At 31.1% G+C, this 25,123-nt stretch overlaps 5 protein-coding genes across 7 annotated transcripts; 2 read left to right on the plus strand and 3 right to left on the minus strand.

Annotated features, from left to right (window-relative positions):
• Nucleotides 1–7,786: 7,786 nt before the first annotated feature.
• On the plus strand, nt 7,787–12,109 carry LOC114735209 (TMV resistance protein N-like). The gene is made up of 3 exons (XM_028922883.1): nt 7,787–8,298; nt 11,169–12,000; nt 12,101–12,109. Exons 1-3 carry the CDS (start codon nt 7,787–7,789, stop codon nt 12,107–12,109), a joined length of 1,353 nt encoding a protein of 450 aa, XP_028778716.1.
• A 379-nt stretch (nt 12,110–12,488) lies between these two features.
• Nucleotides 12,489–14,389, plus strand: LOC114735211 (disease resistance-like protein CSA1). The gene is made up of 4 exons (XM_028922884.1): nt 12,489–12,695; nt 12,810–13,529; nt 13,617–13,697; nt 13,790–14,389. The coding sequence occupies exons 1-4, from the start codon at nt 12,489–12,491 to the stop codon at nt 14,387–14,389; spliced, it is 1,608 nt and encodes a 535-aa protein (XP_028778717.1).
• Nucleotides 14,390–17,166: 2,777 nt separating this feature from the next.
• On the minus strand, nt 17,167–20,427 carry LOC114735218 (uncharacterized). 3 transcript variants are annotated; one of them, XM_028922894.1, is made up of 2 exons: nt 19,855–20,427; nt 17,167–17,326 (listed from the first exon to the last, which is right to left on the minus strand). In XM_028922894.1, exons 1-2 carry the CDS (start codon nt 20,329–20,331, stop codon nt 17,168–17,170), a joined length of 636 nt encoding a protein of 211 aa, XP_028778727.1. In that variant the 5' UTR covers nt 20,332–20,427; the 3' UTR covers nt 17,167. The 3 variants fall into 3 exon arrangements, with proteins under 3 accessions (XP_028778727.1, XP_028778728.1, XP_028778726.1); XM_028922895.1 differs by lacking the exon at nt 17,167–17,326 and adding an exon at nt 19,098–19,554 and having other exon boundaries at nt 19,855–20,426; XM_028922893.1 differs by lacking the exon at nt 17,167–17,326 and adding an exon at nt 19,098–19,590 and having other exon boundaries at nt 19,855–20,425.
• Nucleotides 20,428–20,797: 370 nt separating this feature from the next.
• Nucleotides 20,798–22,384, minus strand: LOC114735212 (disease resistance protein RPP5-like). Its single transcript, XM_028922885.1, has 4 exons — nt 21,833–22,384; nt 21,436–21,711; nt 20,924–21,333; nt 20,798–20,840 (listed from the first exon to the last, which is right to left on the minus strand). The coding sequence occupies exons 1-4, from the start codon at nt 22,382–22,384 to the stop codon at nt 20,798–20,800; spliced, it is 1,281 nt and encodes a 426-aa protein (XP_028778718.1).
• A 179-nt stretch (nt 22,385–22,563) lies between these two features.
• On the minus strand, nt 22,564–24,319 carry LOC114735213 (TMV resistance protein N-like). The gene is made up of 2 exons (XM_028922886.1): nt 23,396–24,319; nt 22,564–22,930 (listed from the first exon to the last, which is right to left on the minus strand). The coding sequence occupies exons 1-2, from the start codon at nt 24,088–24,090 to the stop codon at nt 22,564–22,566; spliced, it is 1,062 nt and encodes a 353-aa protein (XP_028778719.1). The 5' UTR covers nt 24,091–24,319.
• Nucleotides 24,320–25,123: the final 804 nt, after the last annotated feature.

Genomic DNA, 25,123 nt, shown 5'->3' on the forward strand with positions numbered 1-25,123 from the left:
AAAGCATGTAATAATAACTTATAAGGTAACCATAATTTTTAGTTTATAATTAATTTTTGCATATACAAGGGGTGTTTGGTGGTTGAGATATAACCATGGTTTTGTCTTTGTAATTCATTTTGACATGTATAAGAAGTGTTTGGGAGCTCGTGTGATAATCATGATTTTGAATTCATAATTGATTTTAGCATGTATTAGGGGCATTTGGACATTTCTTAAGAAAATTATAATTTTAGCTTTTCTATTACCCAAAATCAATCTTATAAATCAATTACAACCAATTTTATTCTTAAAATCATAATCATAAATCAATTTTATTTGAAATCTATTTTCTCATTCTTAATCTTTTAACAGATATGTCACTCCAACCAAACTCACTAATTGATAGTGTTTTCCATTCAAATCTGCTCATAGTACGAGTCTTGGGTTTAAAAAAAAAGAAAAAAAGAAACGGTACCCGCTTTCTATTTATGAAATAAGTAAAGCAACATATTTTTTGATTATATATTTTGGCTTTATTTAATAGTTAAAAATTAACCCGTCAAGTATAGTGGAGTCATTCAAATTTGGGAAAATAAAAAATCTCATGAATCTTAAAATCCCAATTAAAAAATTATTATAAAAATGTATTATCATTTATTGTTCAAATATAACCAGTGCTATTAAAACTTAGCAAATGAGGCTGATTCAGAATTTTGAAATTTAAGAAGTGAGCATTAGGATTTTCTTTTCAAACTTTGGGCCAATGCTTGACCCTTTTTTACTGTCAATTTCTTTATATTTGTCGCTTTTATCTTTATAACCGTAAAATATTTATGTATAATTTTTTTTCAAATATATATATGGGAAAGCTGTTTTTATAAACAGCTCCTTATCTTAAAGTTATATGCTTTAACCAAAAAACGTATGCAGTTGGAACAGCAAAACTAGGAACAACAAATCAGTAGGAACACAATTGCAAACATCCAAATTTCATATATTATGCAGCCAATATTAGCAAATCTTGTCATATTAAGAGTTAGTAAATATTACGTAGTAAAGGTTATAGTAAGATAATTAGTAAATAATAGTAAATCCCATTTTATATCTAGTATATTTTCTTAACAATAATAAATATAATACCTTTAGATGTAAATAGAAAAGGAATAAGGATAATAAGGTTGAGTTGTTCTCTCATTTTGATATTCTTTTTGCATAATATTTCTATTGATTGTAAGAAATTTCTAGTAAGAGGTAGTTTTAACTTCCAATGGATATGGTCAAAGATGATAGCTTAGTAAAATCTATTTGCTATAAATATTAGGCTTAATTATTTTTCTTAAAATTTTTAAATTAGCTACCTAATTTTTATGTTAAGGACTAATATATACCACCATAGCGCATTATACTACTCAAACTGGATTCAGTGCTTATTGTAATGATAAGCGTTATGACATTCATCGGGGTGAAATCTTATCATTAAAATACAATTTTAATGGTCTAAAAGTAAAATTTTTAGCTATAATATTTAAATAGACAAATCATATTTTTAAACACTAACAAATAAAATATAATTTTTATCTTAGATTTTATGTATGTTAAAATAATTTTTTTAAAAAATAAAAGTAATAAGTAAAATTAAATCCCAACCATCTAAATTAAATCCATACAAGGCACAACAACGATGAGTTCTCGATACTCGTCTCCTAGACACCGAAACTAATTCTGCAAGGTAGGCTTGAAATCCTAAGGCCAATGTGTCTTCACGCATACTTTATTTTGGGTTATGCTGCAAATTTATCATAATCTTGTTTTTTAAGGCATGTTCAATATCTTTTTTTTACTCATATAATTTTAATCATGATTTTTTTGGGTACAATTTTACCCATATTTTTTAGGATAAAATTTTACTTTTAATCTTTATATGCAATTTTATCCTTCAAGAGTAAAATTAAGGTATTAGGTATACTTAAAAAAAAAAATCATGAGTAAATTTATATCCTTATACCTTTATTTTCACACGAAAAGGGATAAAACTGTAATTTTACTCATAGTCTTGTTTTCTTACATAATTTTATTTAAAATCTTTTTAGTAGTATAATTTTATCTATAATATTTTTTATGCAATTTTACTCATAATGTTTTGTTGTGGGTAAGGGTAAAATGCGCTAAACAAATCATGAGTAAAATTATACTATTAAAAATATTAGAGATAAAATTACATTTAAAAAATAAGATTAATGAGGTGTTTGGTAATCTCCAAACCATAGTTTTAGAAACACTTTTCAATAAAATAAAACAAATTCCTTCATATATTTACTTCGTAAATAATAAAAAGACTTTTAAAATTATAGTTTGGTTTCTATCCAAAAACAATTATATTTTTACTCTGAAAAAATCAACTCAGTCATCCAGCTGTACATTAGTTGGTCTAGATATGCGTACTTCTTGTAATTATTACTGCGTGAAACAGTGGTTCTCCTTCTTTTGCTGAGACTTTTCCTGTCCTTCTTGGGTTCGAAACAGTGTTGAATAAAAATAAAAAGTATTGCAGATTGTTATTCAACTTTCCCATTTAAATTGATTATTAAATTTAGGAACGGCCCTTGTGTGTGGATTTCCTCTGCATTGCTCCTAATCATTTTCTGGAGAATTTCAGTAAACTAATTAATATTAATCAACTCCAAAAGATTTCAAAATTTTAGTCTATCCTTTTAAACAAAAATAAAATTAAAATCTAAGAATGAAAATATAATAATACCCCTATTTTTATTTTTTTTTAAAAATGATTAACTGTTAGGGGAGCTTTGGTGTCCGGAGGATTTTTTTTTTTTAATCAAATAAGGTGGCTAGAGAGGAGATTGAATCCCAGATCTCTTGGCAGATTGAAAAAAGGTGACTATCAAACCAATTAAATCACTTAATTATATAATACAAAAAATATATATATAAAATACAAGTACCAAAAGTATGAATAAATAAGTGAAATTTGACAATTCACCTAAAAAATGAGCAATTTAGGTGTGAATGAGTAAGTAAAATTCAATAATTTACAACCCAAATTTAACTATTTACAAGAAATATAAGTGAATTCACAATCTCAAAATGTAAGCATGGGGTGTGAATAAATAAATGAAATTTTATAATTTACAATAAAAATTCGATGATTTATAACCCAACTCTAGCTATTTGTAAGAAATATAAGTGAATTGAAAATCTCAATTATAAGTATTTAGTTGTGAGTGAACAAGTAAAATTTAGTGTTTTACAATAAAAATTCAGTTATTTACAACAAAAATTTGATTATAGACAAGAAATATAAGTAAATTTACAACTTCAAAAATAAGTATTTAGGTGTAACTAAGTAAGTAATAACATAATATAATATAATATAATCAAACTTAAAATATTTAGAGATAAAGTGAATTCCACACATGCAGAAGAAACAACTTTATAATATTCCTCATGTCTTATTTATAAGTTACTTTTAACATATTTTATAAAAATAAAAAAAGTCTTAAACCTTATTAACTTTATCTTAGAATTTAACAACTTTATAATTTTATCCTTATGTAATATACTTTTTATAAAAAATAATAATTTGTATAATAATAAATAAAAAATAAAAGAGTAAATTCATATTAAAAATTGAATAAAATACCTATAGGCAAGACAAAAACAGTTTTTTCTTCATGTTTTATAAATAAGACTCCAGTGAAATTGAAATTCCCTTTTCTCTTAAACATAAACCATTACCAAAAGCCAAACTCTGCACAAAGTCGAAGTAAATTTGTTCGCGTTAAAATCTCTTCTTTAATTTGTAAAATAAAAATTTGAAAGTATATACCAGATTTAAATGTTTTCTGTTTTGCATTTTTTTTTGGGTAAAATGTTTGAAGCACACATATCTGGGCAGGCTTGTAAATTTAGAAAAAGACATTGGTCGTAAATAAGAAGGAAAAGTCATGAAGCCTCATCTAAATTTCATATGTTTGGGAAAGAAGTAATTAAAAGAAAAAAAAGAAGGATCAAAGAAAGAAACAAAAGGAACAGAGGGATTGGGGAGGGACCCACAACCGACAGTTATGGGAAGGAGAGCCCTTCCTGCTAATTCACGCGGGGCAATCTCTTTTTGTAATGTCGGTTAGATAATGTGATGATTTGTGAAATAAAAATTTTAAAGTGTACTAAATTTTTTTTGGTAAAATGTTTGAAGCGCACATATTTGTATAGGCTTGTAAGTAAATAAGAAGGAAAAGTAACGAAACCTCACTAAAGTAAGTCTTTGCCTCTACGATATACAAAATAAATATATAAAGGAGTTTATTTTTATTCGTAGATACAAACATCCTCTCAGTCAATGTCTCTACTTTTATTGCAGGTCGGCGTTTGTAGATCACAACAGCGTGTGTGGAGAAGAAAGCAAGATTGCTTCAACAACTTTCTAAGCAGCATGAATCTCTGCGTAATAAGAATTTTTTTGGTTAGAGAAATATTATATTCCCTTTGATCCTTATTATAAGATGTTACTAAAAACAGTTAAAAGTATTAAATCTGTTATAAAATTCAAGTAATTTTTAATATTATCTTCATTAACTATACTAAATTTCAATATCATATTAATTTATACTCTTCTACAACCCTTATTAGATTTGGCTATATGGGGAAAAAAATATGTGATGTTCCTTAAGACTGCCATAGCCTCTTACGAAAAGGACCAAGAAATGCTTTCAGATGACTTCTCATAGCAAGGACTAGAGGGAGTGATGCTTTTTTTTTTTTTTTTTCATGTGTAAAATTCACTTGACTGTTTGATTGGCGCGTGTTTACTGGACTAATAATTGGTTCACCTTCTCTTATTCAATTTGTACCTCATGGCTTCTGTAGATTTAAAGAAAAGCTACTAAATGGCTCAAAGTTTACTAAAATACCATAATACTTTCCATATGGTTAGCGTGCACCAACGAGACTACCACCCTATAGCATGTTGCCGACATTTTTAAAATGATTAAAAATATTCAAAATAATGTCTAAACCCAATGACTCAAGAAAGAACTCATTATCTTAGTTTTATTTTCTATTCTTGTTAATACTCTCTTAATAGTAATTATATCCTATAGCGGGCCTAATCCATTGCTAAATTGTTTTGGGTTAGAACCTACATACTCCGATAATCTCGGGCATTTCTTTTTAGGTTAAAGCTGCAATTTTACTCCTAACTTTGTCATATAAAGAGTTCATAAATATTAGCAAAACTTTTCTTTAGATTTAAACAAAAAGGAATAAGGATAATAAATAGGAGGAATCGTAATCTGATCCCAAGGAAGGGATTTAATTATCTTATAGTTTACAATTGAGGAACATGCAATGACAAATTCTCATTGGGACTTTTTGGTAATTAAATTCTATCCTTAAGACTTCATAATAATTCTCCCTAATAAATAAGATTGAGGTGTTCTCATTGATTTTTTTTCCAAAAATATTTCTATTTATTGTAAAGAGTTTTTACTAAGAAATAATTCCAATATACATGTTTAAAGAGAGTAATTTAGTAAAGTCTATTTGTTATAAATAACTAATTTAACTAAAATTTTTATTAATTTTTAATTAATTATTTAATTTTTATATTAAGAATTATTATATATCACAATACTACTTTCAGCCTTAATTATAAAATCTTATTTATATAATATGAATAAAATCTCACAATTAAAACCGGAAGCAATAATACATTGGACTCAGAATCGGATTTCGTACTCATTGCGCTATGGTATTCATGGTGGGGCGAAATCTATAGTTAAAACACAATTTCAATAGTCTAAAGGTAAAATTTTTAACTATAATGTTCAAATAAAATTAAACCCAAAACATCTAATTAAATTAGATCCATATAATGCACAATAACAATGCTTTATTACCGAAACTAAATCTGCCAGCAAGACTTATGCCAGTCTTGAAAAGCTGGGGTCAATGCGTCTCCCCTCGTTCGTCGAAATTTCCTTTTTGGATTAAGATAAAAATTTAGAGCCGTTTAGATTAAAAATATTTATAAAGATATTTTAAATAAGTTGAGATAAAATTTTTTTTATAATCATACGTCATAAATCATGACTAAAAAAACTGTTTATAAACTATTTTAAATGTCACTTAAAAGTTTTTACTTACAAAATTTGGATTTTGAATACTTGAAAGTTTTCTCTCTCACAGGTTTATTTCTAAAGTTTAAAATCATGACATTTTTTTATCATAAACTATCATTAATAATACTCATCTGATCCTATTTTTAAGGTAGAAAGAAACAATATTTTTTAGTCTTATTTATAGGATATTGAGAAATTTTTTTTGGTATCAACGTATAATTTCATCCTTTATTTATTATTGTATTAGTTTTATTTATATAAGGTATAATACATATTAAATATGAATAAAATTAAAAAATTATTAAATTTTACTTTAATTTTTTTTACATAAAAAAAAATCGGTTCAGTCATATAACTGCCCATTAGTTGGCGTAGTTCAGCTCTACACGTCTGTATATATGTACCTTCTCTAATTATTACCGTGGAAATGTGGAAAAAGCTATTCAAAAAATCTAAATTTTGGAGGTGTTTGGATGGAAGCCAAATTATAGTTTCAGAAGTGATGTTAAGGTCTACGAAGTAAATATGTGAAATAATTTATCCTGATTTGTAAAAAAATATTTCTGAGAAATACTTTTTAAGGCATCTAAACACCCTTTCAAGTTGGCTCCCCTATCTCTTCCTCTGTCTCCCCTATCTCTTCCTCTGTCTCCTTTAGCTGACACTTTTGCCTTTTTGGGATTCCAAAACGATGTTGAAAAAAATAAAATGTCGCGGATGATTCCATTTTCCCCTTTAAATTGACTGCTAGACTTGGTTATAAATTTTAAATTTTTAAATAAACATAATTCATTTTACAAGCTTTAAATTACATTTGTTCTTAAATCTAATAATTTTTAATTTTGTCTTTAATAATTTTTTTCTTTTATAATATCCTCTCTCATAACAATCCTCATACATTATACTACCTCCTATCATATTTATAAAACCTCGTTTATAGACAACTGATAGTATTTCATTCTTTTTTTCAATTATTACAAGATGATATATTTAAAAATAAAAATATATTTCTAATCTAATTATTATTTTAACTAATTTTTTATTATTTACAAATTAGTTATTTAAAGTTTATAATTAATATATCAATTTAGCTTCTCCAAACACATCAAGCAATCCTCTTAACCAAGAAAGAAATAATATAATCAGATGTAAAGAGAATTTCACACATGCAGAAAATATAGCTTCACAATATTTCTCATAGCATGTGAAAATAAAAGAATTAAAGAATTAAAGCTCATCCCGCATTCCTTGCTCATCACTTAACGCGCACTCGGACACTCGCTGCGGTGATCTGAGGATGATATTTCTTGTAAATAAGAAGGGAAAGTCATGGAAGCCACGCTACTAAAGTCAGTCTTTGCTTTTTAGTCAATGGCAGTAGAAAGTTGGGTAAAGAGAATGGAAAAAGGTTGGTTCTTTCGTCCTCCACATCTCTCCTTTTATTGCAGTGAGTGTGGACAAGAAAGTGAGATTGCTTCAACAACAGCTTTCTAAGCAGTATGGATCTCTGCATAATAAGTTTTCTAGATCTGCACAAAAACTTCTCTTTATTTTACCCCACTCGTTTTAATTTCATACCTTTGATTCGTTTTTTGTTTTCCTGATATGATTATATGTTGTTGCAGATTATTACTCTTTGGTCAAAACGAAAAGACTGAACCCCTGCAATGGCACATACTGCCAGAGGAGAATCTTCTTCCAGCTCTGATCCTCGTTATTCAACTCCTAACTGGAAATATGATGTGTTCTTGAGTTTTACAGGGAAAGACACTCGCTTGAAGTTTCTGGATCACTTAGATAAAGCTTTTGAAAGAAGTGGCATCAAAACATTTAAGGATGATAAAGATCTTGAGAGAGGGAAAGTCATAAAAGAAGATCTGTTGCAAGCAATCGAGGATTCTCTCTGTGCAGTTGTTGTTATCTCTGAAAATTATGCAAAATCTACGTGGTGTTTAGAGGAGCTTCAAAAGATCCTTAAAGCTTCAGAAATATTGGATCGACGGGTTTTTCCCATATTCTATGATGTTGATCCAGCCGATGTAAGACACCAACGAAAACGCTTTCAGGAAGCCATGGATGAACATGAAGACAGATTCAGAGAGGACAATGTGAAAGTGCATACTTGGAGAAGTGCATTGTGTGAAATTGCCAACTTGTCTGGTTGGGACACCAGGGGCAGGTAAGTTTTCTTTTACAATCGTTTAATCATATTTTCTATATTTATTTGAGGCACAGATTCGTTTTGGTTTAAATCGTGTATAATCATTTTAGGCAGAGATGATGATAACATGAAAGTAGCATCCATTATCGGCACAGATGATGGATTTGCATTGGGTGCTCATTATCGTCCAGATCAGATCTGGACAGTCCAGATTTAATTTTAATTTTATTTTTATTTTTTTAAAATAATTATGTTAATAGGTATAGGATAAAAAATAAAGATAATCTCTTAACTATCATTCTTTAAAAATATAATTTTTTTATTTTAAAATAATTATTTAAAAATATTAAATCTGAACCGTCCAGATTAAATCTGAACGGCTCAAATTGCTCATCAGGTGATGGGCACCAAATGCGAACCCCACAGATGATAATCTCCCATTAATAATAAAGTATAGATTTCTCAAATTTCTTAAATTTACATCAAGTTTCACTTTACTCTCCTTAATAAAATTAATTTTAATCATTTGCTTGACAGAAAAAATTTTAGTCCTTTGAACTTAACACTAATAAAAAATATTAACTCAATCATTTTAAAATAATAACATAGTTTTGAAATGCTGACATATTAATTTTTAATTTAAAATATCTAAATAATATTTAAAATAAAAATTTATTTTTATTAATCATTTTGCAATTTTATAATTATGAAATAAAAATTTTTTCCTTACTTTTTATCGTGGAAAAAAATTATCCAATTAATCTTAAAATTTAAATTGAAAAGTTATAATTATTTTAAAGATTAGTGTTAACTTTTATACTAACTCTAATATCATAATTTAAAAAGCTACATAAAAATTAATAAGTTGTAATTTAAGATATTTTTAGATTAATAATTTTATGAAAATTTAAAAGTAAATCTTATAGAACTATGTTAGAAAATTTGATCACAGGAAATAATTATGTTTGAAGGCATCTTTAATTAGGTTTTATTATAAATATGTTTTTAATTTACATATTTTAAATTAAAAATTAATATGTCAATATTTAAATGCTGAATCATCATTTTGAAACTGTTGAGTTAGCATTTTATGTTAACAAGGTTAACAGTATTAAATTTAATGGACCAAAAATACACATTTTAAACTTGTAATACTAAACTGAAACTTGAAATAAACTTAAAGAAGTAAATATATACTTTAAGCCTTTTGCCAATATATTTATTATGTTACACTTCAACAAACGTTGTATAATTGGTTCATTGAAGTATGGATTACTGATTGTGTTAATTTTAATTAATTTTTAATGTATTAATTATAAGTAATATTCGTTTACATGCATTTACGTTATATATAATAATTCTTTTATAGCTTACATACATGAGGATGAGAAAATTATGTTGAAGAACCTTGTTCAAAATTTACGTTTTTGGCCAAAAGCTCAAAATTTATTTTCAGGCACCATAAAAACTATAATTATATTGAACGAACAAAATAAACTAACTAACTTTCTTATCGTTATAAAAACTGGTGGCACTTTCATATCCCTTCCCCTATAGTTGTCACTCTGAAATTTAAATCTATTCATCAACAACATAATCAATTGCTTTTAGAACTGCTCATGAAATGGGATCGGGACAGGCTTGGGAACAGGGATGGACGTCCTATGTCTTGTGGGATTGAGATAGTATGGGACGTCCCATTTCTTTTCTTTTGTTTTTTTTTTTAACTATTGTAATTCTGGGGTTGAATATTTTTATGTTACAATGTTTGCTTTTTCGTTAAGCTTCTAAAGATGAAAGCATTATAAAAAATATTATACAGAAAGCTCAATTATATAATGTAATAAAGGTATAAAAACAATACAGCAAAAAAAAAACTGTAAAAAAAATTATATAATGACTTTATAAATTATTTTATTAAGAAAGAAGATTTTGTGGAGGTAACATTACAAGTTAAAAGTGAAAATCACGACAAAAAATAATTATTATTAATAAGTGATTTGAATAATCTAATAAGAATTATTAATAAATAATTTTTTAAAAAAAGGTTTTAGAATAGGATAGGACGAGTTGAACACCCCAATTGTGTTATTCCATGTCTAATACACAATTTTTTTTTCTTTTTTTTTTTCTTCTTCCCAAATACCTGTAATATTTATAGCAAAATTGGGCACCCAAATCCCTAATACTACGCTGCTAACATTTCAGTCCTTCAAAATTATAAATTTAATCAAACCCAACAATAATTATCAGTCATCGTTCTTAGTGTAATTTTTTCTATTGTTTATTTGAAATTTCTATAAGCATTTCCCCTAACTTTCAGTTATTGTTATGAGAAATATATTATCTATAGTGAAATCCCCTGCAGCGCACTATTTAATTATCTTCTTGGTAATATATGAAGTTTCCTAATGATAAGTTTTCTTTTTCATTTGTTTTCTTTATGAAGATTTTTTTTTTTACTTTATATTAGAAGTCCCTTTATACTTGTGAACAATATCATTTAAATTTGTGAGGAGCGCTATTTCCATTGTGACAACAGAAAATTGGAAGGCATTCATTTTGATCTTTTAAGAGAAAAATCAAATTTTTAAATGATGAATGGATGAACCGAATGACAGTGCACATTGATAATTAATACGTTGATGAATACAGACACAACAAAATTATGAATAATTCGATTGTCTTTTGGGTAAAATGATCACATTTCTAATTTTAATGAGCAGAAGGATCAACTCTTAGATGCTCAAAAATTCGCTGTTATATCAAAAAATGTATTGTTGCTTTAGTAAACAATACCTGTGAAAAGTCACATTTTTCATTATTATTTTAATTTATTGTGACTATATAACTCATATTAAACAACGTTATGTGTATTTTTTTGATAGGCAGGAAGCAGATCTTATAGAAGAAATAGTCAGAGAGGTATGGGCTTACATAATTCCTAAATTACCATCTCATGTTGACAATCTAGTTGGGATTGAGTCAAGAGCACGTGATATAATGTCTCTCTTGGAGATTGGGGTGGATGACAGACGTTTTGTGGGGATATGGGGTATGGGCGGTGTGGGTAAAACAACTCTTGCTAGAGTTGTTTTTGAAAAACTATCCCACAAATTTGAAGTGTGTTGCTTTCTTGTCAATGTTAGAGAAACATTTGAAAAAGAAGGCCACGTTGTCTCTTTGCAAAGAAAGCTTCTTTCTCCTCTCAAAATAAAAGGCATGGAAATTTCTGATGATTACGAAGGAATGAAGATGATAACAAAGCTTCTCTGCAGTAAAAAGGTTCTTCTAGTCATTGATGATGTAGATCATCAGAAACAATTAAATAATTTGGCTAAAAGTCCATATTGGTTTGGTAAAGGAAGCAGAATAATTTTTACAACAAGAGATAAGCACTTGCTCACCTCGTTTGAAGTAGATGAGCAAAGAATATATGAGATGAAAACCATGGAGGGAGATGAATCTCTTCAACTCTTTTCAAACAAAGCATTCAACAAAGGCCATCCTCCTGATGAGGCTTATTGGAAATTATCTAAATCTGTAGTTGAACAAGCAGCTGGTCTTCCTTTGGCACTTGAAGTTTTGGGTTATTTTCTTCGCGGAAGAGAAAAAGATAAGTGGATAGGTGCTTTAGATAAATTAAAGAAAAGTTATATTGATAAAGATATTTATCCAGTGCTTAAAATAAGTTATGATGGATTGGATGAGCAACAACAGGCAATATTTTTAGATATTGCTTGTTTATTCAAGGGTTGGCGGAAAAAAGAAGTGATTCGAATTTTGAAAAGTTGTGGTCTTAACCCAATCATTGAAATAGAGGTCTTGATTGAAAGAACTTTAGTAGTTGAAACAAAAGGTGGCAGATTAGAGATGCATGATTTACTTCAGGATTTGGGTAGGAATATAGTTAAGCAAGAATCTCCCAAGAATGTTGGCAAGCGTAGCAGGTTGTGGGAGTTTGAAGAAATTAAGGAAGTATTGGAAAATAACAAGGTGAGTGCCATATTTTCTAAAGATCTCATTTTCTTGACATACATTTAATGTTTTTAATGTTCTTTATTTTCTTATCATTCTCATGTTATTTTTCTTGCAAATGACATTTTTATTAGGGATCTGAGGCAATAGAAGCTATTTCTATGCAATTGCAAGGTTGGTTTCGGTACGGGCACGATAAAATAGAAGTACATCCTGAAGCTTTTTCAAAGATGAGTAACCTTAGGCTCTTCTTATGTACGACACTTGACAATCCGTTCATCTTCCCAAGTGAATGGAAATTTTTGGCTGGTGCATTAAAAGTTGTTATGTGGCAATATTCTCCTTTGAAAGCTCTTCCACTTGAAACTCAATTGAATGGACTTGTTGAAATGGATATGTCAGATAGCAAAATAAAACAACTTTGGAGCAACAAACAGGTAAGATTGATGCTTCATGCATGATTTTTTATCTTAAAATTATATCTTTGTGTTCATGTTTTATTGATATACTGCTTAGTTAGACTGACTCTACCATCTTTTGTTTGATTCTAGCGCATGACAAAGTTGAAATCTATCGTATTGGAAGACTCTATCAATTTGACTGAAACTCCAGACTTCTCAGGTGCTCCAAATTTAGAAGATTTACGTCTTGGTGGATGCATATCTCTTGTCAAGGTTCATTCCTCCCTTGGACAATTGGAAAAGCTTGTTAACGTGGACATGAATGAATGTTTAAGCCTTGAAATCCTACCAGAAAAACTGGAAACAAATTCTTTGGTGAAGTTAAACCTTAGGGAGTGTATAAAAGTTGCAAAGCTCCCGGAGTTTGGGGAAGGTATGAAAAAACTATCATATCTTAATGTGGATGATACTTCTATAACTAGACTTCCTGAATCAATTGGATCCTTGACGGGTCTTGAATATTTAAATTTGCGCGGCCGCAAAATTGAAAATCTTTCTGGCTGGAATGTAACGTCCTTAACAGAGTTATATTTAAGCAAGTGTGGCTTAGACGATGGATCAATTCCTGATTTTGACAGTTTATCATTGCTCACTGTATTGGATATAAGCTTTAATGATTTTGAGAATCTACCCGACTTGTGTGGTCTTTCTCGACTTGTCTTCCTTTCATTGGATTACTGCAGAAGGCTTAAGTTGTTGCCAAGGCTCCCACCACGATTAATTCGATTACATGCCTTCGGTTGTGATTTAATGGAACCATTATCATCAGATAGACAATTATGGGATTTGGTTGCTTCACTTGACCATGAGGTATGCGTTTCTCTTCCTACAACCTCTAATGTGTATTTTTCCCCCTTAAAACTGCAATTACATAACATGACTAATTTTTTATTTCAGTGTCGTGGGCGAACTAAATATGAAATCTATAATGATGGGGAGGAAGATTGGGACGAAGTTGTTCCTTCTGTGCTATTAAAGGTATGTGTGTCTTATTTTTGTGTTTTTTTTCTCACATATGCTCCCTTCATGGGTAATTAATGTTAATAACATATTGTTTGATATGTTTGCAGGGAGCTAAATGGCCTTCTCCGCTGACAGATTTCTGTGCAAGTCTTCCAGGATGCGAAATACCATCATGGTTTCCAAATAAAGAACATTGCCATTTGGATATGTGGGGTAGGAAATATGAGATTGAAGTGGACATGCCTCCATATTTTCGTGACAGTGAATGGTGCGGAATTGTTGTGTGCTTCCGTATGTCAGGTTACGGTGAGGGTTCTTGTGACTTTAGTTGGAGTAGTAAAGCTGCACCAGATGATGATCATTATGCACCCAAAGAGTGGGAGTGTGATATTCCTTCCTCCCTTTACGAAAAGCATTGCATAATAATGGTGTTGGAATTAAATGAGGAAACATGTTGGCGGCACCTAAGAGCTCGTCATAACAATTCCCTTCACATTCTATTTTCTTTTGCATCACGTGATCAAGATTATTGGGAAGCAGAGGAATGTGGGTGGAGAGTGATACGTAAAGAAGAGATACAAGATTGGCGCCATCTAAATGGTTTCTTCAACCAAGCCAACCAACCCCAGCTTGCTTCTTCTGATGAGGTCAAGCTTCCGCTGAGAGCATTTGAAGAATTCTTTATGGGGGAGTATTTGACTTACTGATTCAAGAACCAGAGAAAAATGGACGAGAATAGGTAACAATGACTCATCGTCTTCCTACTCCTTCCATTCTAATATGATAGTTGTCACTCCAGGATATTTGTCTTTGTTTCAAAAAATTTTGTCATTTGATGAGGTTTTCAGAAAGAAACGGAATTTAATTAATTACCTCATCATAAATGAAAACTGAGCGCTTGTTAACATGAATAAAGGCATTTAATGAAGTGAAATACAATTGCATTTCGGTAAAATTTAAATCTTTTGTTATTTTCGTCAACACAAATCGAAAGTGACAATTCACTAGTAAAGAAAATCATTTTCTCTATAAAAAAGAACATGTCAAGCTCCATGTGCTTTACACGATGAGGTACCAGTGGATTTCATGAGAATAGTACCTAAATTGTAAGCCACATGCATGAATCATTCCTCTCATATACTTGCGGGAATGCAAACACAGGTGTCAATAACATAATCATACCACTTACCATAATAAACTAAAAAAAAGAGGACAATAAAAAGAACCAGATTTACGAAACAGAGTGAAGCTTGGTAATTTTCAATTTGGCTAGAAACACCCTCCCCTGTTTCCAATTTTGAAAGAGAATAGGATCCAAGTTCCATGCATAACTACAAGTTTAAGTTAGTACATAAAAATATACGTGTTGATGTATATCAAATGGCAATAAAATATTTTGGTAGATAACGTGTTGATGTATCACTTGCAAAGAAACAGAGTATTTAAAAATAAAGTGAAATAAAAAGACACGCCTCAATGTGCATGAGCAATTTGTTCGCAAAATTAATTATGTGTTGATATTAAAACCCAAAAAAAAAAAAGAAGAAAAATTCTATCATATGGATATGTTTATTTCAGGAAGAAGAAAAGAACAAATAAATAATAAACAGTTCAAGAAGAAGAGATAAGTAGTTCATAGTTAGACAAACATAAACATATGTTTGGCATGAATTATATTTTTATGATGAAATCAAGTTGCAATAAGAATATATAAATATACTTATGTATGTATGCATGCACATAAAATTGGTGGAAGCCATTTAGTTTACGATGGGTAATTAAGTGGCTCACCTATTGATTACTTGTTCTATTTGTTTATTGTGTATATAATATAATAGGAAATATATCATAAATAAAATTCTATTCTTGATCACAGTGAAATAAAGGGATGTGTAAAGAAGAGATACAAGAGTGGTGCCATCTCAATCATTTCAGCCAACTTCCTTCTCTTGATACTGACGACGTCAAGCTTCCTAGAAGAGTGCTTGGCAAGTTCGCTGAAGCAATTCATTTGTTTGACCAAGACGAGGACTTTGGACCTCAAAATCATTTATAAATTAATCATAGAAAAGATGATTTTCAATTTCACGTTCTAAAATATTTATGTAATTCGATATGTTGCCTAAATTTCTTGCAAACAACCAAAAGAATAAACAACTTGTAGGGACAGTAATTAATCAAGAGAATTTTAGACATACTTAATTGGTGGAGGAAATTTTTCAAAATAATTAAGGGTTAAATCTAACAAAATATTTTTTTCAACGACATTCAAAATATTTTAAGATGTTGAATACACTAAATATTACTAAAAAATTAAGATTATTAGTGATACTGAAAAAATAATTTAGGTTGTTGAATGAAAATTTTATGATGCTGAATGTATTTTAACCCAACAATTAATTTAATTTTCCTTGAAGAGATTTCTACACTTTTGCAGATGCGTACGTTTGCTTGGACAACTTTTTTAATATATATATATATATATATATATGCATATAGGGAAAAGAAAAAATAATAATAGATGAATAAAGTACAAGCACTAGTTAATTAATACTACATCAAATCCTTAATGTAAGATCTCATTTGACTTTTATTTTGGTCTTAAATATAAGACTACAATCTACTTTGTTTCTCATATTTATGCATTTTTTTCTTAAAGTAGCCCTTCTAATAATGGTAGTTAGTTATAGCTAACATATTTGATTAGTAAGGATATTTTAGAAAAGATAACCCTTATTTATTATAAATGACTAACTTAACTTATTTCCTTAATCTCATCAAATTAGTCAACTAGTTTTTATATTTAGGACTGGAGGTAGTTCTTTGTTTACAAAAGTTAACAAAGAACTTACTACATCTAAATAGAGAAAAAATCTAAAAAATGTTAGATTAATTTAACCAAAAGTAAATTCCTTAACCAATTCAAATAAGAGATTGAACTGTTCTTAGTAGATTACTTAAATTTCATCTGAACCACCAAAATAACCAATAAATGAAGGATTAATTGGTTAAGTAAGATTTGTAAGAAAAGTGAAGGAAGTTTAAAATTATCTATGCTGTTAAAACAAAAATTTGGCTAGGTCAATCATAATTATCTCCAACAAAAATATAGATTTCATTTGCATATGTCCACTAGCTAGTTCTGTGAAGCTAATTCATAACGACACGAACTAAAAAGACCACTAATCATCGTCATAATGAAGGGAATAATAATAATAAACTCAAGTTCTCCTCATCAAAATTATATCAGCTACGACAATCCACCGAGTATGGTATCTAATTCGTTTCACTCAGCTTTGACAAATATATTCTAATTAATTTCATATATATGTTTTAATTACACAAATGTTTCCACTCATTTTTCAATCAATCATCAATAACATTATTAGATAGGCAAACTATACTTATCCTGAAGCGTTGGTGATCAAATGACAATCCTCTATAATCCCTCCTACTATTCTACTCATAATGTTTCAACTGGAAGATTAGATTGGCCACCAAGCTAACAACAATGGATCTCTCCTTCCTTGGTTCTGTCTCCTTAAGCTATCACGGTTACTGCTGCTACTGACATTCCTTCTTCCACAGGTTCTACCATGGAAATTACCCAGTCTTAGAGGTGGCAGCTCAGGACAAGAGTTATGCTAAACCAACAAATTGAAGGAACAACACAGTCAGAGTGATAAATATGGTTATCACAACAAGATACCTTCACAAATTACAGAGGATGAAATTACAATTAAAAAACAACAGGGGCATCACAATGACAGAAGTAAAGAAAATGAAATCAATATGAGAAACACATCTCATACTGTTACGCGCATCAAATTAATACTCATCATGAGTTAAAAACTCATCATTTGTAATTTCAATTTTATAATGCTTTTGGAATGTAATATTTTTTTAATGACCTGAGAAAAGAAAATAACGGTTATGAGAATATTAGGAGTCGGATAAACATTGAAGGAGAGCAACTTTACAATCCTCCCCCAGCCAACCAGGAAATCAAAAGGAAGGAATTATAAACTCAATTCTCCTCCATTAAATCTACGTCAACTGCAACAATGCGCTAAATTTAATATTTAATCATTTCACTCAGTTATCACACACACACTTTTTAATTTGATACACACGCGCACATGTAGATGTATCAACAATATCCATATTAAAGAACAAACAAAAAAAACCAGTATTTCGAGTTATTTTCCATATCATTTTTAAGAATATTATTAGACAGACTTTACTATCCTGAAACATTGGTCATCAAATGACAATCCTCTATAATCCGTCCCATTATTCTGGTCATCAATAGTAGAAGAGCTGCTGACACACTGGTCCGAGCATAATGACTAGCGTTTCAACTGGATGATCATAATGGCCACCAAGATGATAGTGTATTTCTCCTTCCTTGGTTACAGCTGCTATTAACCTTCTGACTTTCACCAAGGGAACTACCCAGTCCTGTAGGTGGCAGATCAATGAGGCAAACGCGACAAGAGTTATGCTGAACCAACCAAGGAACAATACAGTCAAGAATGATAAGTACGGTTCAAGGCATTTGCCTAGCCTCAGAGCCTAGCTCGAATTTTTCTTGACAGACCGGCCAGTGTGAATCAGAGCGAAGAGGCGCCCGCCTGATCTTAATTGTACCCATTGCATCAATTGAAGTATGTGGGGCTGGAGGAAGACCTCTATGATCATTCATGGTGAGCTATTGAATAAATGCTTCCAGTCCAGGGGCTATCAATAAACCGCCGAAATCAATAGGCCTAGGTTCCCCTCTACTACCATGAAACATGAACGAAGGGCAAGAATTGAAAAAGTCCTGACTCCATTCAAGAAATAGGGCAGTATCAGACCTTTGTCTAACATCAATGTTGGGGAATTGCCCAGCTATTCTCTGCCTCATGAAATTGTCAAAAGCATCCACAAGCCCGAATCTAGGTTCAGAAACTCTCTGAGCCATAAAGGCATGTATGGCATAAAACAGATCAGGCATGTGGAGAAGACCAACTTTACAATCCTCACTCACCAAGGAATCAAAAGGAAATCAATCAACAAACTATACTTGGTTACATAAAAAATAAAAACAAACAATATTCATGAACTTTAAGATTTTTTTTTGCTTTTTTGTCATTAGAGAATTAGAAAAGATCAACAGATCGGGTGGAACGTAAAATGGGTCCTATTCATTTTATTTCTGGCCATTCTTATCTCCTTGTATTTATTTTTATTTCATCCGCGTATGAAAGAAATTTGGTAATAAGTTGAATTTGTGAGAAGAATGAAAGATACTTAGAAAGCATCCCAGTTGTTAGGTACAACTTCAACAAAACACCCAAAATTTGGTTGGCTTTATCATAATTCGCCAAGAATAATATAGACTCCATCTGCATATGTCTCTTCATAATGATAAGAATGAAAAAGGCCACTGATCATCATCATAACGAAGGGAAATAAATATATACTCAAGTTCTCATCAAATTTGCATCAATTGCAGCAATCAGTATAGTATCAAATTCGTTTCACTCAGCTATCACATATATTTTAATTAATTTCATATACATGAACTATATCCATACTAAGAAGCTAGAAAACACAAGTGTTTCATTTTTCATATCAATCATCAATAACGTTATTAGATAGGCAGACTATACTTATCCTGAAGCATCGGTGATAAATGACAATCCTCTATAATCCCTCCTACTATTCTGGTCAAAATGTTTCAACTAGCAGATTAGATTGGCCACCAAGCTATTAGTGGATCTCGCCTCCCTAGGTTCTGTCTGTTGGGCTCCCGTCTCCTTAAGCTATCACGGTTACTGCTGCTACTGACATTCCTTCTTCCTCGTGTTCTACCATGGAAATTACCCTGTCTTAGAGGTGGCAGCTCAGAACAAGAGTTATGCTGAACCAACAAATTGAAGGAACAAAACAATCAGAGTGATAAATATGGTTATCACAATAAGACACCTTCACAAATTACAGAGTATGAGATTACAATTAAAAAACAACAGGGTTATCACAATGACAGAAGTAAAGAAAATGAAATAAATATGAGAAACATATCTCATACTATTACGTGCATCAAATTAATACTCATCACGAGTTAAAAACTCAATTATCAAATGCTTGAGAAAGATTAATTAAAATTAATATCAGAAGCACCGACCTCTGCTTGCGTTAACCTGTTGAAATCAATGGTGGGATTGCCCCAATCTTGCATCTCTTCTTTAGATAGCACCCGCCACCCACATTTCAATCGTGGGCTTTTAGAATATTGACAAGTGACGCTAAGTTTGATGTGAAGACAGTTACTATTTCCTCTTAAATGTTGCCAACATGTTTTCTCATTGAAATCTAAAAGCATTAGGCAGAGGCGAGGCTGCCAGGCGTACATAAGTGAAATTTCATTCTCCCATTCTTTGCAAATGTAATAATCTTCACGAGCTTTACAACTCCATGAAATGACAAGTTTATCACAGGTTGAGCTGTCTTTTATTTCTAGGTATACAGCAAGTCCAGACCATTTACTTGCACGAAAATATGGAGGGACATCCACCACTAATTCATATTCCGAAGTACCACTTTCATTTGAAGGAATAGAGCCTCTGTTTGGAAACCATGACGGTATCTCAGATTTTGGCATTATTGCAAGAAAATCTGCCTCAGGTACATATCTCGACTGTCACAAAATTATTATAACTTTCATTGCCACTAATTACTTTGAAAATGAGAATGAAGAATACAGAGGAATACATTACAAACATTTATACCTGGCTAGACTGGAACATTCTTTTCTTATAATTAGTTTGATGGCGATACTAAAACAAGGAACAAAAAAAATCATGTTATATATCCATAGTTAAAAGAAATGGATAAATAAATCGATATACTTATAAGTTATAGTTAAACATACCTCATGGTCAAGTGATGAAAGTAGATTCCACATTCCATCTGATGATAAAGGCTCCATCGAGTCACAACCAGTTGCATATAGTTGCATTAACCTTGGTGGGAGTTTTGGAAGTGACTTAAGCCTCTCACAGTTATTCAAATAAAGATGAAGTAGTTGAAAAAGATTTGAGAAGCAACCAATGGGTAAATTAGCAAAATCATTTCCTTCCAGGCGTAAAGTAATTAATGATGACAAACTGCCTAAATCATCAGGAATTGATCCATCACTAATGCCACAGTAGCTCAAGTCTAACATGGTTAATGATGTTAGATTAAAGCCAGACATTTGAAGAACAAGTTTTCGGGGGCCCCTTAGATTCAAATCTCTAAGACCAGACAAGAATCCAAGCGATTCTGGAAGTTTGGTTATAGCAGTTTTCCTTGCATCAAGCACTGTTAATTTTTTCATGCATTCCCCGAATTCTGGAAGAGTTGAAAGTTTATCGCACCAACTAATATCTAACTTTATCAAAGAGTTCATTTCCAATATTTTCGGAAGGATCTCAAGACTGGTACAACACGACAAGTTCACTTCAACAAGCTTTTTCAACTCTCCAAGTGAATGATGAACCGTAATGAGAGATGAGCACCCTTCAAGATTCAATTTTTCCAGGTTTGGAATTTCTGAGAAGTCTGGGGTTTCAACCAAATGTTTGGAATTGCTTAGATCAATAAACTTCAACTTCTTCATAAGCTGATCAAATGAATAAAAATGTAGGAGAATTAGTCTCACAAAACAATTGTATCGGCATCAATACAAATATGCAAGAAAACAATGAGGTATGAAGTGTTTCACCTGCATGCCATCACAGAGTTTTATTTTGCTAAAAGGCATTTGAATGTCGACAAGTTTATCCAACTGAGTTCCAATCGGAAGAGTTTCTAGAGGATACAACCTCCATCGAATAACCTTTAATGTGCTAGAAAAGCATTTGAGACCACTATGAAGTTTCACTTCACTTGATATGATGAGCAACCTTAGATTATACATCTTTGAGAAGGCGTCACGATGTACTTGTATTTTTCTATCTAGGTTAAAAGGCAAAGCCATAGCTTGTATTGCTTCAGATCCCTAACAAAATGTGCATTGCAAGAAAGCATAACATGAGAATGGTTTCAAATTAAAGTAAAGCTTACTAAAAGCATTAGAATTATTAAAACAGCATGTGAGCATTGAGACATGAGGCACTCACTTTATCATTTTCCAATACTTCATGGATGTCTTCTAGATTCCACAACCTACTTCGTCCATGAACATGACCAGGAGATTCTTGAAAAACAATACTCCTGGCTAATTCTTGAAGTAGATCATGGACCCCTAATACGGTTTCTCCATCAAATGTCTTCTTCTCAATCAAGAGAGCTCTTTCAATCAAAATATTTATTCCAATAGTTGGATGAAGATCACAATTTTTCAAAATTTGAGCTACTTCATCTCTTTTCCATCCATTGAAGAAGCAAGCAATATCTAAAAAAATTGCCTTTTCTTCATCATTCAATCCGAGATAACTTACTTTAAGAATTTGAAAAATATCTTTATCTGGAATGTGCTTCATCCTTTCTAAAGTTTCTTCCCACTCAAGGAGACTTCTGCCACATAGTAAGGAGCCTAAAACATAGAGTGCCAAAGGAACACCTCCTGCATATTTAACCACAATTTCTGACAAAACAAAATAATCATCTTCAGGATGATCTTTCTTAAATGCTTTCTTGGAAAAAAGCTCAAGAGATTCATCTTTTTCCATGGTTTTGACCTCATATATTCTATGCACCCCATGTGATTTCAGTAGGTGCAAATTTCTAGTCGTTATAATCACTCTACTCCCCGCCCCAAACCACTTTGGACTTGCCAAACTCTCTAATTGACTCACATGATTTGCATCATCAACGACAAGGAGAACCTTTTTACTCCGAAAAAGTCGATTCAAAATCGTTTTCCACAATGCTCGTCATATATCTTTTGCCCTTTGTTGAGATGTAAAAGAATATCATTTTGTAAACTAACTATGCCTTTTCTTTCTGAAATCTCCCTAACATTAGCAAGAAAGCAGGATATTTCAAATTGGCCAGAGATTCTCTCAAAAACAAGTCTAGCAAGAGTTGTCTTACCAATGCCGCCCATACCCCATATCCCTACAAAACAGATGCTATCTGCCTCTATCTCTAAGAGAGCATTTATCTTAACCATCCTTGACTCAATTCCAACTAAATTATCATCATAAGATGGCAAACTAGAGCATACAATGTTCCATACTGTTTCAACAATCTCTCGAATGACTTCTGCTTCATTCCTGACCCCAAAAAAAAAAAAAAACCCATGAGCTTATGATCATGAAATATAGTTCTTCACCAAAAAAATAAAATATGAATTATAGTCACAATAAAATAGAGAAACAAAAAGATGAATATTGTTCAACAAAACTAGAATGCTGCCATAGCTTTTGATATAACGTTGGGAAAAATATATATATATATATATATATATTAACCGATGTTGATATTTAATTGGGCCGGGGCTTTAGATTTTATTACGGAAAGGGGTAGCCTGGCTTTAGAAATGATAAAGAGCTTTAGTGGGAAGTTTGACTTAAAATTTAGAACAGGGATATCATCCACTGTTCGATTATCTCATGAGCTAAATAGCAATAGTACTATATATTTGCCACATGTCACTAAGTCAAATTTGGACGCTACTTTTGGGTTCGCTACTTCATAAACATAATTGGAAAAGGAAAAAAGTGAAAAATAAAACTTACCGACTTCTAGCGTCCCAGCCAGACAGATTGCTAACCTGCGACAAAGCGGATCTCCATTTGTGAACCTTGTCTTCGCTTTTTTTGCATTTCTTTTCATGGTTGGCTAAAGCTTTTCCGAAACTTCTTCTTTGATATCTTACATCAGATGGATCTACACCATAGAAGACAGGAAAAACTTGTCCTCCAAATTTTTTTCGAGATTCAAGAATCTCCTCAAGTTCATCCAAGCACCATGTAGAATTTGCATAATTTTCGGAGAGAACAACAACAGCACAGAGAGAATCCTTGATGGCTTGAATGAGTTGTTGTTTAATAACTTCCCCTTTCTTTATTCCTTTATCATCCCTAAAACATCTGATGCCACTTCTAATGAAAGCATCACATAAGTGATCCGTGAAATTTAAGCGAGTATCTCTCCCTGCAAAACTCAAGAAAACATCAAACTCCCATTTTAAGGTTGAACTACAAGTAAAGGAGCTCGGGCAAGATTCTTCTTTAGCGGCGGAAGACATTTCAATAAGTCGATCTCTCGGATGCATTTGTCCAAATAGTAATCTTTTTTTTTTTTTGTTTAACCCTGAATCCGAATAGTAATCTGCAGCATCATCACATATAATGCAGTGAATAAGAAAATAGAAGTAGAAACAAAAACACCTTCGACGATGGACATAGGGAAGCGGAAGCATCCCATGCATTGTCTTGGAAGAAATGAAGAAGTGGCTTCTATTACTCTTAGAGTCCAACGCCAGAAGAGAAAAAACCAAAGGAAAGAAAGAGAGCCTTCTGTCAGCATACGAGAGGGCAGATAAAACCAAATTTCTTTGATAAAAATGGCGCAAATCTTGAAAACGTTCGATAATTTGGATTAACCCTCCGGCTGAACACAACTCTCCTTGTTTTTGAGATTGAAATTAAGACAAAGTACAGAATTGGAGAATTGCTTTGTATGAAATTTGCAAGTTTTCCTCCCGTTGGGACACCAGGGGGTTGGTAAGTTTTCTTTTATATTAAAATGAGTTAATCGTATTTTTATTAATTAGTTTTTGCAATTTCTTTTTGTTTCTTTTGAATTGACTTCGGCCTTTTAACCATAAGAATAAAACGAAGCGCCTGCTGTAGCAGGAGTAGACTGAAAAATACAAAAGCAAAGGGCCGAAAACAAAAATATGCGCAACAATTGATTATCTGATTCTAAAGCGTATGGACGAAAACTAAAGTTTTATGGTAAATGATTTTATGATATACAATATATGAGAAAAATTGTCTTGACTTACGTAAAAACATTTTTTCAAAGTACTTTTTTTCACAAACCAACTACAACTTTTTTTTTGACCGTGCGCAATCTATATTTGCAAAATAAAAGACATTTACATATAAATCAAGATATATTTCGCACATGATTTGCCCTTGCTCCTTGAGTTCTTAGATAGTCTTGGACAATAAATTTTGCAATGGGAGACTTTTTAGCATTTTCCTCTTATAAAAATATGCTAAATGAAATAAAATTTTCATAAGTATTGAACTGTATACAAATAACGTTTTAGCCTTAAAACTTAATAGTCAACCCATTTAGAATAATCTTAACTATCAATTATACACTCCTGTCCTATAGGGCATTTCCAGCATCATTCAACAAACTATACTATGTCGGGAAAAAAAAACAAGAAAAAGAAATATTCGGCTTCTTTAAAATGTTCTTTTGTCAATTGTCACTGGAGAATTAGAAAA

Source organism: Neltuma alba, unplaced genomic scaffold (assembly GCF_004799145.2).
Source record: "Neltuma alba isolate B1F8T4 unplaced genomic scaffold, ASM479914v2 tig00013182_pilon, whole genome shotgun sequence".
Classification (NCBI taxonomy): Eukaryota; Viridiplantae; Streptophyta; class Magnoliopsida; order Fabales; family Fabaceae; genus Neltuma; species Neltuma alba.